At 50.8% G+C, this 13,033-nt stretch overlaps 1 protein-coding gene across 1 annotated transcript in view; it reads right to left on the bottom strand.

The window, feature by feature from the left end:
- Window positions 1–12,673, bottom strand: part of FAM78B (family with sequence similarity 78 member B) — a 100,350-nt gene extending 87,677 nt beyond the window's left edge. Inside the window, exon 1 of the mRNA XM_053607954.1 lies at window positions 11,865–12,673. Coding sequence (XP_053463929.1) covers window positions 11,865–12,127 — 263 coding nt within the window. The 5' untranslated portion in view covers window positions 12,128–12,673. The remainder of the gene's footprint in view (window positions 1–11,864) is intronic.
- Between the last annotated feature and the right edge of the window lie 360 nt (window positions 12,674–13,033).

The raw sequence follows: 13,033 nt of genomic DNA, 5'->3' as shown, positions 1-13,033 counted from the left end.
GCCAAACCAGGGAGGTGGGACAAGAGTGGGGGGGTCCAAGCAGCCCAGAAGACTTGAGGATGACTCTTCCTCCAGAGACATCTCATGGAAGGCAGGAACCAGGTCTCAGTACAACTTTGGAGCAGGAAGGCCAGGCTGGAACAGGACTGCATAGGGAGGAGGTGGACTACCTGACATAGCCTTGGACTTCTAGAGCCCCCCTGAGAGGCAGTCTGCAGTGGTACGAAGATGACAGCTTTGGTGGCCAGGTAGGCAGTGGTGACAGGCTGCTCTGAGGCACACACTCATGCCCTCTGCAATCCTTCAATCCTTCCTCTGTACCTGGCCTAGACCCCAACAAGAGCAATGAAAAAGGTGGGCTGGACTGCTCTCTCCTGCTCTTCCCACCCCCACCTCCTTTAGAGTAAGCAGACACGGCACATTCAGACCATGCCCCATGCTAAAATGCCTCAACAAACAAAGCAACAACAAAAAAAGAAAAGAGTGAAACCCAACGAAAAGCCACAACACAGACAGAGTCTCCAGGCTGCTAGGACATCCCTCTCATACTTCCCCCATCTGTTCTGTTCCACGGGGACCTCCCAGCTGAGCCATGCTGTCAGGGGAGGGCCCCTGGCCCCATCACAATCTGTCATCTCTGATAGTGCTTGGATCTTGTTTCTTTTGGAGCTGCTAGAAGCCATGAAGATACCTTGCCTGTCTGTGGGCATGGAGCCAGGAGGCCCATGCATGCCATCAGTACCTGGGCCAGCGTTGGGGTAGAGACCAAGGGGTGGAGGAAATGGGTCTTGGGTTGATGGGAATCTGGGCTGAAATCAATTTCCCCATACTTTCCTCCTCCCTTGGGCGGTCAAGCCCTCCCATCTCCTGCCATCTGTGATGAGTGTCTCTTGGGAGACCCTCTCCTTTCTTGCTTGCTAATCAATAAAATGTGGACACTGAAAATAGGCTGGTCGCTCTGCTCCTGGCAACTGTATAGGCATCCCATGGGTTGACTTGAGTTCCTCTCTATGCTGCTAAAGAAGGGGCTCCTCCTGCACCCTGCGCCACTTCCTCTCTCGGGCAGATGGCCATCTCTACTTGAAGACCTGGACCCTCAGCAAACAAGGTGTGGTAGGGAGCAATGATGAAATAGGAGGTGGTGAGCACTGATTGCTGCTTTACAGACTAGGTGCCTCTAGCTGTGACTCATGGAGAAAAGGCCCATGGGTCAGAGTCCTGGTCCTCCTCTCCCTGGCCTGTGGCACTGCCCCTCTCTGGGTTTCCACAGCCCCATCTGTAAAAGGAGCAGTCAGGCCAGATGATTTCCTGCACTGTCCTAACTACTGACCTACTACTTGCATTTTTCTGGTTATTTCTCTATTCTTTTAATCTAGACCCTGCTGTGACTGGTGGCTGGTAGCAGTCACTTGCAAGGTAGCTGGAAGGGAAAAAGGTACTAGGATGGTCCCATTGGTCCCATCCCAAGACTCTGATCTCATCAGCTGAGCGAACCACACAACAGCTCAGTCTGTGCTTGTTAACCAATTGGCAGTGAACTGGTTTCTAAATCTGGCCCTGTTGCTAGTTAGCTGGGTAATGCTGGGCAGGTCACCTAGCCTCTTCAGGCCCTAGTTTCAGTACCTCTAATATGAGGGTGTAATGGTGGTACCTACTTCATGGACAGTGCAAACGACACACTCAGCACTAGTTAAGTGTTCAAGAAATAGTTGTCGTCATTGAGATTGTCATTAAGTTGAGGACACTGCCTATGAGTTCATGGGGAGACAGACAATAAGCGGGTATCTACCCACCACTCAAAGTTTACAGATGTCCCAGCAAAAGATAGACTCCTTGGGCCCAAAGATGAAGAAAATACCTTTGACAAAAGTCTGGGGTTTAGTTTTGTGGTACAAATCTCTCCTTCTCCTTAAAGAAGGTGAAGGTGATTCATGGAAGTTTGAAATAGATTTTTAAACAGTTCCATTCATTTTTAAAGACTTGTTCTTGAATGGGTTTGCCCAGCTCAGTCGTGAAGGCTGCCATTTTGGCATGAAGCAGGTCATCTGTCAGGAGGAGGAAGGGGGAGAAGGTAAGATCCTGCTCTGACAGAATGAACACCTCTGATTCCCTTCAAACCTCTCCCTCCCCACATGTCCCAGCTCCAGACCCCTCATCCAATGCCTCAATGCCTAGGGCAAAGGAACAGCTAATTTGCCTGTTTCTGGAAGCTTGAAGACTTGCCAAAGCCTGTTCCTGCTGCCAACCATGCCCCAGGAGCCCCAGCGTGCCTGCACTGCCTGCCCCTCCAGGATGCTGCAGATACTGGGGACAGAGGAAGCCGGTTTACTGCTTTCCATCAGCCATGCCTCTGACAGCTTCTGAGCGCCTCGGCCTGATACAGGCCAGGAACCAGCTCTGAAAGGTCAGGGCCCAGGAGTGGGAACCAGAGGCTTTCCCAAGCAGGCCCAGCATAGTGACCCCACTGATACACCATCAGATGGCACATCCCCTTATTTATTTTGTCTTAATCTGACAGACTGAAAATGTCTCTTTGTTTGTTGAATAAATTCATATGGTCCAGTATTCCCTCTCTTGTCTTTAGAGGCCATAAATGATACCCCTAAAAGTACCCACATGCTGGCTGACCCAGAGATGCCCAATGCACACCCTCTCTCCCATCCCTTTTTGGCTGACCATGAATTTGGCACAGGAAGGCACTGGGACAGGATGTGGGAGGCTTGGGCACCAGCCCGATTCTACTGTGCCTGCCAGCATGACCTTGAGCACATTACTTAATCGCTTCAGGCCTCAGTTTGCTCATCTAAAATGGGAAAAACTGTCACCCTAAATAGTATAATATTTTGTGATTACTGCGAGGTTAATTATGTGAGGTCCCCTTACAAAGAGACAAAACTGCAAAAGGGACTTGGAAAGAATAAAGCATATTAAAAATGTCTGTGGACATAAATATTTCAGGTGTTGGTTTCTGTCCACCCAACCGTCCTGAGCACAGATAGCTTGGTGCACAGGCTCTCCCAAAGCCCTGCCCTCCAGTCCTGGGCTTGGGCCAACTATAGGTCCTTTCCTGAGCTCAGGTGATACTGTCATCAAAGGAGTGCTGGGAGTGAGCAGGCAGGCCCCGCAGCGATGTGGTTAAGCTGCAGGCATCATGCTCAGGGATCAGGAGCAGCTGGGGTCCTAGATGCTGCCCAGTCTATAGCTCAGAGCAAAACTGGAAGGGTGACTTCCGGGTGGGATGAGGGAGTCTCCATCGTCCTTCTGAGTATGAGCGGAAAGCAAGCCTGGCCCCAGAGGTACAGAGCAAGCATTTCTCCTCCCTTCTAGCTATGAGTGGTGACTGATGTGCCAAGGAGTCAGGTCTTCAGAATCTGAATGCTCCTCTGCTCAGGGAAGCTGCAGGGCCACAGCCCCAACCTCCCTATTTCTGAAGAATGACCTAAAGCAGTGATTTTCATTTAGAATGACCTAAAGCGATGATTTTCAGCCATGGCACACTGTTGTGTCATGAGAGGAGCTTAGGTGGGCCTCAAAAATTTTTAAAGATCATTAATTATTTTCAAAAGAAATTCAAAGCATAGTATTTTTTTTTTTTGGTCACTTTTTTTGATCAACATAATTTAAGGGTGTTGTGGAAGTTTAACTATAGATTCAAGTGTCCTGTGAGATGAAAAAGGTTGAAACAACAGACATGCTCTGCGATAATAAAAATAGCAGGGGACAGCACATTACAGTTTGGAGAGCCCTTTCCCATTTCTCCTTTCCCTCGATTTCTAACCTCTGTGAAGGAGATAGGACAGATCTTCTTATTGTCCATTACATCCAGGCAAACTAAACACTGAATTGTTAAGGCCACACAGCTGGCACAGGAACCCAGGTCTTCTGACTCAACCCCCTGGGCTGGGGAGCCAGCAGCTATACCTTCAACCAGTACAGTGACCAGTCCCAACTGGCTCGTAGTCCAGAACCTAATGAGGGAGCAGGGTCCGCACAGCTGACATGATAGCCTGAGGGGCCTCGATAAAAGGAATAACACAGAAATTGCTGGGAGCCAACGTATGGCCAATGAACTGATGGTGGAACCAGGGGTCCCTTAAAGTGCCAAAAGGGACTTCTCTCTCTCCTCCTCTTCCTGATCCTTCACCCAAACGGTCACTGTCTGGAGAGTGTGAGGGAGTAACAGAGCCACATAAGCAGTGCCTGGTGGTCTGGGCATCTGTGTGCTGGAGCCCAGAGGTGTCCCTTAGGGCCAATGTGTGGCCCACAGGAGAGATCCTGGAGAGGTGGGAACAGGGCTAAACCCAGCAGCCCAGACCAGCTACCTTGTGGCACCTGACAGCTGAGAGAGGTATTCTTGCTCCCAGGGAATGAGCTCCAAAATAGGAATGAAGGCTGTTCCCTGCTATCTTTGCTCCTGGCCTTGTACAAAGATGTAGCTTTCATAGCTAATCAGTCATACTTTCCTGTGGGGAATTCAAAGAGGTCACATAAAGGGATCTCAGAGCAACTTAATTTCCAAAGGAGTGAGGAAATAAGACAATCTGAAAAGGAGCAATAAAGCTAGGTCCATTGCTATTATTACTCTGCAGAGCAAGTTCAGAGAGCCTCCTTCCTGGGAGGTAAGGCAGTCTATCAGAAACAGAGTAGTCAGAGGACATGGGCTTGACTCCTGGCTCCAGGACTTGGTGGTCATGAGGCCTTGGGCTAGATCCTCAGCCTCCCTGAACCTCGCAGTAGGTGAAAGTCCCTCAGTGAGGTCATGTATGGAAGGCACCGGGATGGTACCAGGCACAGAGGTTCTGAACATGTGCTATGTCATTCTTCTCTGCCTTCTCCTTCCCAAGGACAACCTCCCAGACTGGCCAGGCTTCCCTTCAGGTGGGCAAGCCTCCCAACACAGGCAACTCACACCCCTCTTTTCTGAAGCCCATAACAGCAGCAGCAACTCGAGAACTATCCTTAAAGACCACATCGGTTTGGACTAGTGAGCATGAGAGGCAACTAGTGTCTGACTCTGCCTATGTGGAGGTCGAACCCACACTGCAGGTCTCTTGGTTGGCTATGCGTATGTCGGTTCCAACCCCTCCTGGCACTCTAAGGGCTCCGTCCCTCTGTGGGCGTTCGCCAGAATACTCTGCTACTAATGTCCTGTTATTTCTCTTTGCAAAGGAGTCCATGTTAACTAACATATATTATAGCCATGTCTTGTGACCTTAGTGTTCATGCAACATCAGGACTGTGGCCCCTCCATTATCTGTGACAACTTTTCTTATTAGTGGACCAATGTGGCCAAAGGAAGGAGGCGGCTGGTAAGAAGGAAGCTACAGAACCACCTCCACCTGGGGGCTTTGGGCAGCCCTAGACCTCCCCACAAGAAGCCCCGAAGAAAAGAGCTATGCGCAGGAGTACAGCAGCCATCACCACTAGCTTTTTGGGTGCCAATAAGGAGGGCTGATTGGTTCCCACCACGCGTCAAGCTGTGGCAATACACAGGAAGCCAGGATACAGAAGACATGGCTGATGGTCCCAGCATGACCACTTACTACACGTATGGCTCCAGGCAAGTCACTGAACCCCGAGCCTGTTGCCTCATCTGTGAGACCGATGTGATTATAGCACCTAGCTCCCGTGGTGGCTGGGAGGCTCAGATGAGATCAGAGTGCAGCACAAATGACAGAGAAAGGGGCTATTTGGGACCTACCATCCTATACTACAGTTTGCATTTCCTTATCAACCGCCAGTTTTCATCCTTAACCTGGCAGGAAAGGCCTCTGCAGACCTGGCCTCACAGACGGCATTTGCTCCTGCTGCATGGGGAAGGTCACTGGCACCCGGCAGTCCACTGCCCCCGCAGCTCATCTCTGTCCCTGCTTTCCACAATCTTCCAGCAGATTAGTGTCCCACATCTCTCCCCTTCTACTTCTTTCCCTAATCATTTGTTTCCTCCCCTATCCCTCCAGCCCCCCTCCAACTCCAGAGTTGTGCTTTATCTCCAGTGAGCTTAATGCTTCCCTGATAAGACTGGTTAATCCTCTGCTGCTCCTCTTTTGCAGAGATGGAGGAGATTAGAGGCAAAGGGTTAGGCCATCTCCCCTTCAAGGGCATTCAGGACTTAATAAAGGAATTGGATCCTGCTTTCCCATCTGATACTCTAGATTGGAATCTCCGTGTTTCTCTGCGGAGTGGCTCTGGCTACCTTCCTGATGGATGCAACGGGAACGGGGGATGGGTACTGACTAGTCAAATGGCATGGAGACTCATCAGGCTCCCCGGACAGATGGGGTGATCTGGTCCTCAAGAGCAAAATACCCGAAGGACACATCTCTAGGACCAGTGAGGACTATGCTTAAAGTCACACTGGACATGCAGCAGCATGTAGCTGGTAATAAAGAGGGCAGCTCCAGCTCAGGAAAAATGACACTAGCGGGCAAGGTCTTTAAACCATTTCCTCCCCAAGTCCTGGAACTCAGCAGTCAGTGGTTCCTACATTATGTCTCCTGGGCACACACCCAAGGCCACTTTATAGCGGCTAGGTGGGGAGGGGATGTGACAGTGAGGCTTCAGTGTTTGCTGAACACTACTCCCGCCATACAGAACACTACGAGGAGAGAAGTGACAGACACAGGTCCTGTGCTGAGGGCCAGGACAAAGTGACACCTAAGCACAGTGGAGCTAAACCATATATATTAGTGCTAAGCAACTCTGCTGGACCTTCTAAGAGTTTAAGAGCTTTGTGAGGTTAGGCTTTGGTTTAATATGAAAAGCTATTTGTGAAGAGACATGATTTGTAAAGAGGACACAGACTATTTGAGGTCAGAAAAATGGCTTGTTTATTTTGTAAAAAATGCTTATTGAACATCTGCTATGGGCCCAACAGCGTTCATAGAGAACTGAATGAATACAACATCTGCTTTCATGAATTTGTATTCTTGAAAAAATATAACTGTTTATAATAACAATTATATTTTACTAACTGTAATAAATACAAAAACAGGGCGTTGAGAAAGAGAAGAACAGGAGGATCCTAATACACATTATGAAATCACGGTGGCCTCTCAGGGGAGGTAATGGAGGAGTAGGGATTAGCTAGAATAGGGTAGGAAGAAAAAGTATTTCAGACAGAGAGCAGCATATGGAAAAGTTCTGAGTTGGGATAAAGTTGGTTCCTTTGAAAAGCCATTCTGGTGTGGCTTAAGAATAGAAATTCAAAGAGTGGGAAGAGATTTTTGAATTGTATCCTAATTGCAATAGAAAGTTTTAAGCATGTACATTTTTAATAAATCACTCTGGCTGCTGTTGGGGAAACAGACTAGAGGGAGGTGGCAAATTTACTGAGACAGCTTCTGCAAGGGCAGGTGACCATTCATGGTCACATAGCCTAAGACGGCAATAGTGGACAGTGTGGAATCTGGATTATAGATAAATCTTAGAGATGGGATCAGTAGGATTTTATGATGGACTGGATGTATGGGGAAATATCTAGGGTGACCCACAAATGTTTTAGCTACAGCAACTCAGGGGGTAAGGTGTTATTTATTAAGAGACAAATGGCAGAGCAGACTTGGGGTCAGGTATAGATAACTCAAGCTTGAGATATCTTTCAGATGGCTATGTGGAGTTGGCTGTGTGTCACAGAGAGCATCTCCTGCCACTGGGACAGATGAAATTACCCAGGGGAAGTACAGAATGAGAAGAAAAATGTCTTGATAAACCGTGCTTTGAGGTAAGAGAGAGAGAAAGAGCAACATCTGGAAAAAATAGCTGGGAGTTGGGCGGTGCCTATAGCTCAAAGGAGTAGGGCACCAGCCCCATATACTGGAGGTGGCAGGTTCAAACCCGGCCCCGGCAAAAACTGCAAAAAAAAAAAAAAAAAATAGCTGGGAGTGAGCCAGAGGACTGGGGGGGTGGGGCCTTGGTGTGTGTCACACTTTATGGGGGCAAGACATGATTGCAAGAGGGACTTTACCTAACAATTGCAATCAGTGTAACCTGGCTTATTGTACCCTCAGTGAATCCCCAACAATGAAAAAAAAGAAAAGGTGAGAGTCTCTCAAAAGTGTCTGCTGGATTTGGCAACATAGAAATCACAGACAAACTTAGCGAGGGCAGTTTCAGAATGAACAGAAACTAGTTTGGATGGAACTGAACAGGCAACAGGTGGGTACAAAGAGTCAAATCCTCAATGACCTTGGCTCTTTAGGAGGAATGGAAAAACAAGCAGGAGGGAGCTTTCCTGAAGGAAAAGAGTGAATTATAACCTCCCAAAGCCTCACCAAGGCCAAAGTTTTCCAAATGCGCAGTTGAGACGGTTCCCATACTATCATCCCTAGGCTGAGCATGGAGCTTTCCCGCACGGCTCTACAAGACAATGCACATGGACTCAGAGAGAACTGGAAGGGCCTTTAGCTAAGTACCCGTTTTCCCCCAACCTTTGCTTTACCTCATTCATCCCTGGCACAAGAGCCCCACTCCTATTCAAACCTCCCTCAGGAAACCTGGGTATGACATTCCAACATTCAAAACTGTTCAATCATGAAAGTCTTCTGCCTCACTGGAAAGGTATACCCAAACGGTATGAAGGAGGTACTGAGAGCCTCTGTCTGGTCTAATGTTAACCTTCTCTTTTCTAGTCTACGTTATTCCAGGCCTACCTAACAGACCCAGTGCTACCTTTCAGACCTCATCTCCTACTGCTATCCTTCTTGAATACTCCGCTCCATTCTATGTGCCCTTAAAACGTATTTTCCTACTTCCATACATTTTCTGTTTTTCCCCTTTAGGATTAGTCCCTCCTATTTGCCTAGCTGAATGCTATTCATGCCTTGGCGTCTAGCTTTCATCCATTCATCTCTAGAAAACCCTGACTGGTCACCCAGCTGTCTGTCTCTCAGGCATTTCTCCTACCCTGCTGGGGAGCACTGGGTTTTCTCTGCACATGTCCAGAGCTGTCCCACAATGAGGAGTGGGGGTATTTCCTGCATATTCCTTTGTTTGATTTGGTGGTGCCTACACATCAGAGGCACTTTGGTAAATATTTGTTTATTGATAGGCTGACTGGGAAAAGTCAGGGGCCCTTCCTCCCAAAAGGATGATGACTTGCAATAGTCTGTTCAAAGCTGCATTCGCAGGATTTATTAGGGCCAAGTGAGAAATAAATGGGTGCCACAAGTATCCACCAGCCTGGGTTCTACAACATCATCTGAGGAAGTACTGAATTTAAGTCACTGAGTTCAAGTTCAAATTCAGCTCTGGCCATCATGGGTATCAACTATTTCAAATGCTCTTTTAGAAGCCTATCCTTTCTTGGAAATATTTAAAATTCAAACCACAAAAGCTCATGTTTCCTTTTAATCCTACAGACAGAGGTGTCTTGACATTTTAAGCTGTGGCTCTGCTCTGGCACAGACCTTTTTAAGATATTGAAAAGGCAGTGTTCAAACCCAGACCCTTTACCATCTCCTGGTTCATGTGACAGAACACATGGTGCAGATTCAGCCTGCGGTACTTTCCCACTCAATGTGCAGGCTGAAGCAGACATAATAACTAATGGACTGCAGCGACTTTCTTGCAGTAAGAGTTCCCATCGAAACACACTGGCAAAAGTTTTCAGGGAGTAAACGTGTGGAAATTGATTTAATTGAATCTGGGCTCCAAAGTGGCCTTAAACATGTAGCAATTATTGGACATGAACACAGGTCTACAACAATATGCTTCATGATTTCTTGGAGACTATTTTTGCTCCCCTGTATCAACATCATGAAAACCCATGGCAGTTTAAAAACAAAATCTCTTTCCAAATACCAGAGGCAAGGGTTTAGTGGGGAAGGGTCAGAAATACCGTTCCTGGTCCATGCCCATTAATGTTTGTTCTAAGAGGGCACGCCCTCCAATAGAGTTCAGCAAGTTCAACTACCAAGGCTGTTTCTATCACAACTCAACTTCTGAGGTAAAGTACACTTTAAATTTTATAGAAAGAATTATGTATTTTATATATAGTTGCTTTTGATTTACTGACTTACAAGAGATTTGGCAATAGAAAGAGAGAGCCCCACTGTGCGGTGACACTTAGTGTGACTGCTCTTTCAGGGGCCCCAGGCTTCCAGGAAAGCAGTTACTGTCCTCCAGCAAGATCACCCATTATCATCAGGATGAGGCAGGGACTGAGAGGGAAGCCCCTGCCCTGTCTGTGGCTTCCTCTGACATACCCCAAAATAATGGTTTTAATTAAAAGAGACAGTTTTAAGAGACACGTGTTGAGATATAATCATTCTTTTGAGGGTGTGTCTGTTTAAATGGCATGATTTACCCAAAATAATACACCCTCTACTTTTCACATCTAGCTGTCTTCCGGAAAAAGGAAAACACCACCGTGTCCCAAGGCATATTGGAAATTGGGCCTCACATTTCTTCACTAGGAATTAGCTTTCTTCAACACCAAGCTTTTATGCTTAAAGAGAAAAGTGCAAAGTCTTTGGGAGGAAAAAAGAAACAAAACGACCTGACAAAATTTCTTTTAGCGCCTATGACTAGTGTTAACTTACATGCTCTCGGAGTGCAATAAAAAGCCTGCAAACTGCTGCTAAAAAGATAGTTTGACCTTTTAAAATGGAAACTCCCCCACCCCATATCCATATTAAATAGGTGAACCTTGGGCGTTCCTAGAGTTTTAGATTAATAAATGAAATGAGGCTGAATTTCCAGAAAAAGGGTTTCCCTATAGGCTGCAGGATAATTAGGGTGTTCCAGACCTACATTGTAACAGCAGGTAGAATGCAGGCCCCAAACCTTTTAGTCATTTCAGTTGCTAACTCTTGTTCTGAGTCTTGTTCTGAGAGCAGCGGGCAGGGAGTTAAGAAAATTTAGCAAATAAAAAAGTCCTGGACGCGACCGCCAGCAGACTGCGTTTGGAGGGGTAGGCTGTCGGCCCCTGGTGGCGGAGAAACCGTGGTGATCAGGGTTGTCACCGCCGCCGCCAGGCGCGCGCCAACCGGCGCTGCTGAAAGAAGTTGGAGAGCTCCCAGCGTGCCGGCAAGATTCGGCGGTGGGCGCTGGGGAATCCCTTCCAGCGCCGCAATTTGGAAACTTTTGAAAAGTAAAGACCCTAGGAAGATAAAAGACCCATCTTTTCCTCGAGCATAAGAAACACTCTGTGCCACGCCAACTGGAGACTGTTCGCACAAGGCCAACCGCCCTGCTTGGCCAGGACGCGCCCGGTGCCTTCCGGCTACCTACTAGAACTGGTCCAGGGGGCGCCGGGCCAGAGAGGCAGCTCTGCCGGCTTAGCGGCTCCAGACAGAAACGTCTCTGGGCTTCCTGGCCTGGGAGACAAGGGCTCGAATTCAACAGTCGAGGCGGCAAGGGCAGAACCACCAACTCCTCCTCAGACGCCTGGGACCCTCTCTTCCAAACCTGCTCCTGTTTCTCCAAAGGGCGAGCGGCACAGCCCATGCGCCCCCGACACTCCACACCACTCCTCTGCGATTCCCCCAAACTCTTCCCCGAGAGCCACATAAAGCATAGACGGCGCCCTGAAACTCCTGGGGCACTCGCCAGCCACCCCCCATCTCCGCCTCTCAAACCCTCCTAGTCGCGTTCTTTCCGCCCCGCACCGTTCTCCTCGCGTTTCTGGGGAGTCAGAAGCAAACCACGAGAAAATGCCTTCGCGAGGAGCCTCCCTACACCCGCCCAGTCACTGAAACAAAAGCGTAGGGAGGAGGGAGGTGGGAGAAGAGGCGGGAGGAAGGTTTAGAAAGAGGCTGGGGACAGCGGTAAGAAAGAACTGGGGTGGGGGGTGGCGGTGTCAGGGTGAAGAGCAGAGAAGGGGGCCCGGACCCCGCTCCGGCGCCGCGCCGCAGGTCGCTTACATGCCCAGGTCGCTGTAGGTGTTGAAGAACTCCATCTGGTTGCACGCCTGGATCCAGCCCACCACCCAGGTCTCGTGGCGGGGAATGGGGGGCATGACCACGCGGGCTGAGGCTTTGAAGTAGGGGGTCTTGTAGCGCAGGACGATGGGCGAGGTCTCCTCGATGCGCGTGGGGCACTGGTCGATGGTGGCGCACACATCGTACACCACGATGTTCTCGCGCCGGATCCGCGCCTTGCAGGTGATGCTTTGGATACAGCCCATTCTGCCGCCCGGCGCCGGCGCGGCGCGGCGTGGGGCAGCGCGGGGGCCCGCGCGGGCAGCCGGAGGCGCCCGTCACGCCGGCATGGCTACGCGACGCTCGCTCTCGGTCCGGCTCAGCTCGCGCCTAGGAGCGGAGAGTCGCTGCTGGGCATCCTTAGGGAAGCCCCCTCCTCTCGCCGCCGCACGGGGTCCCCGCTACCCCGACGCCCGCCCACGCCCGCCCCTCGCTCCGGCAGGGCGCACGGTGAGTGCGTTCCTAGGAGGCGACGGCTACCCTCGCCGGTTCCAGCGCCCGGGCGGAGGGCAGGGAGAGGAGCAGCGCTGCGAGGAGTGGTGCCCACCCCGGGCCGGAGACCCCCGCCCCTCGCCAGAGAGGAGGAGGCGGCACCGGCAGCGGCGGCGGCATGGAGCCGGGGGAGGGCGGCGGCAGCAGCGCCCGGTCTATCTGCCTTCTCGGCGGCAGCAGCAGCAGCAGCCGCCGCCGCCGCCGCCGCCGCATGAACCTCTGCACCGCGGCTGCCCCCCGCGTGCAGCGCACCAAGCGGCGGGCGAGCGGGCCGCCCGAGCTGCAGGCGGAGGCAGCGGCGGTGGCAGAGACAGGCGCTCCCGCCGGCCCCGCCCCGCAGCTGGGCCGCGGCGACACTCCCCCGCCGGGCAGCTCGGGCCCTGGGTTGGGGGGAGCTCCAGGGGGCTGCGGCCCGAGCGGGAGGGCCCCACGGCTGGGGCTGCCCGGAACGTGCTCCGCGGAGGAAACTGGCTGTACGCCATGAGTTTTGTCCCTCTTCGGCTGCCGTCCGCGGGGGGCGGCGTGTGTAAGGGTGGGGGTGTTTAAAGGGCCGCTAGCGCTGGGGTGGGGCCCGGCACGTGGGGCTCGGTCAGGGCGGAGCACGGGTAGGTGGCGCCCAG

This window comes from Nycticebus coucang, chromosome 10, assembly GCF_027406575.1.
Source record: "Nycticebus coucang isolate mNycCou1 chromosome 10, mNycCou1.pri, whole genome shotgun sequence".
In the NCBI taxonomy this organism is placed as follows: domain Eukaryota; kingdom Metazoa; phylum Chordata; class Mammalia; order Primates; family Lorisidae; genus Nycticebus; species Nycticebus coucang.
The sequence above is the reverse complement of the archived record's forward strand: the minus strand, read 5'-3'. Positions and strand labels throughout refer to the sequence as shown.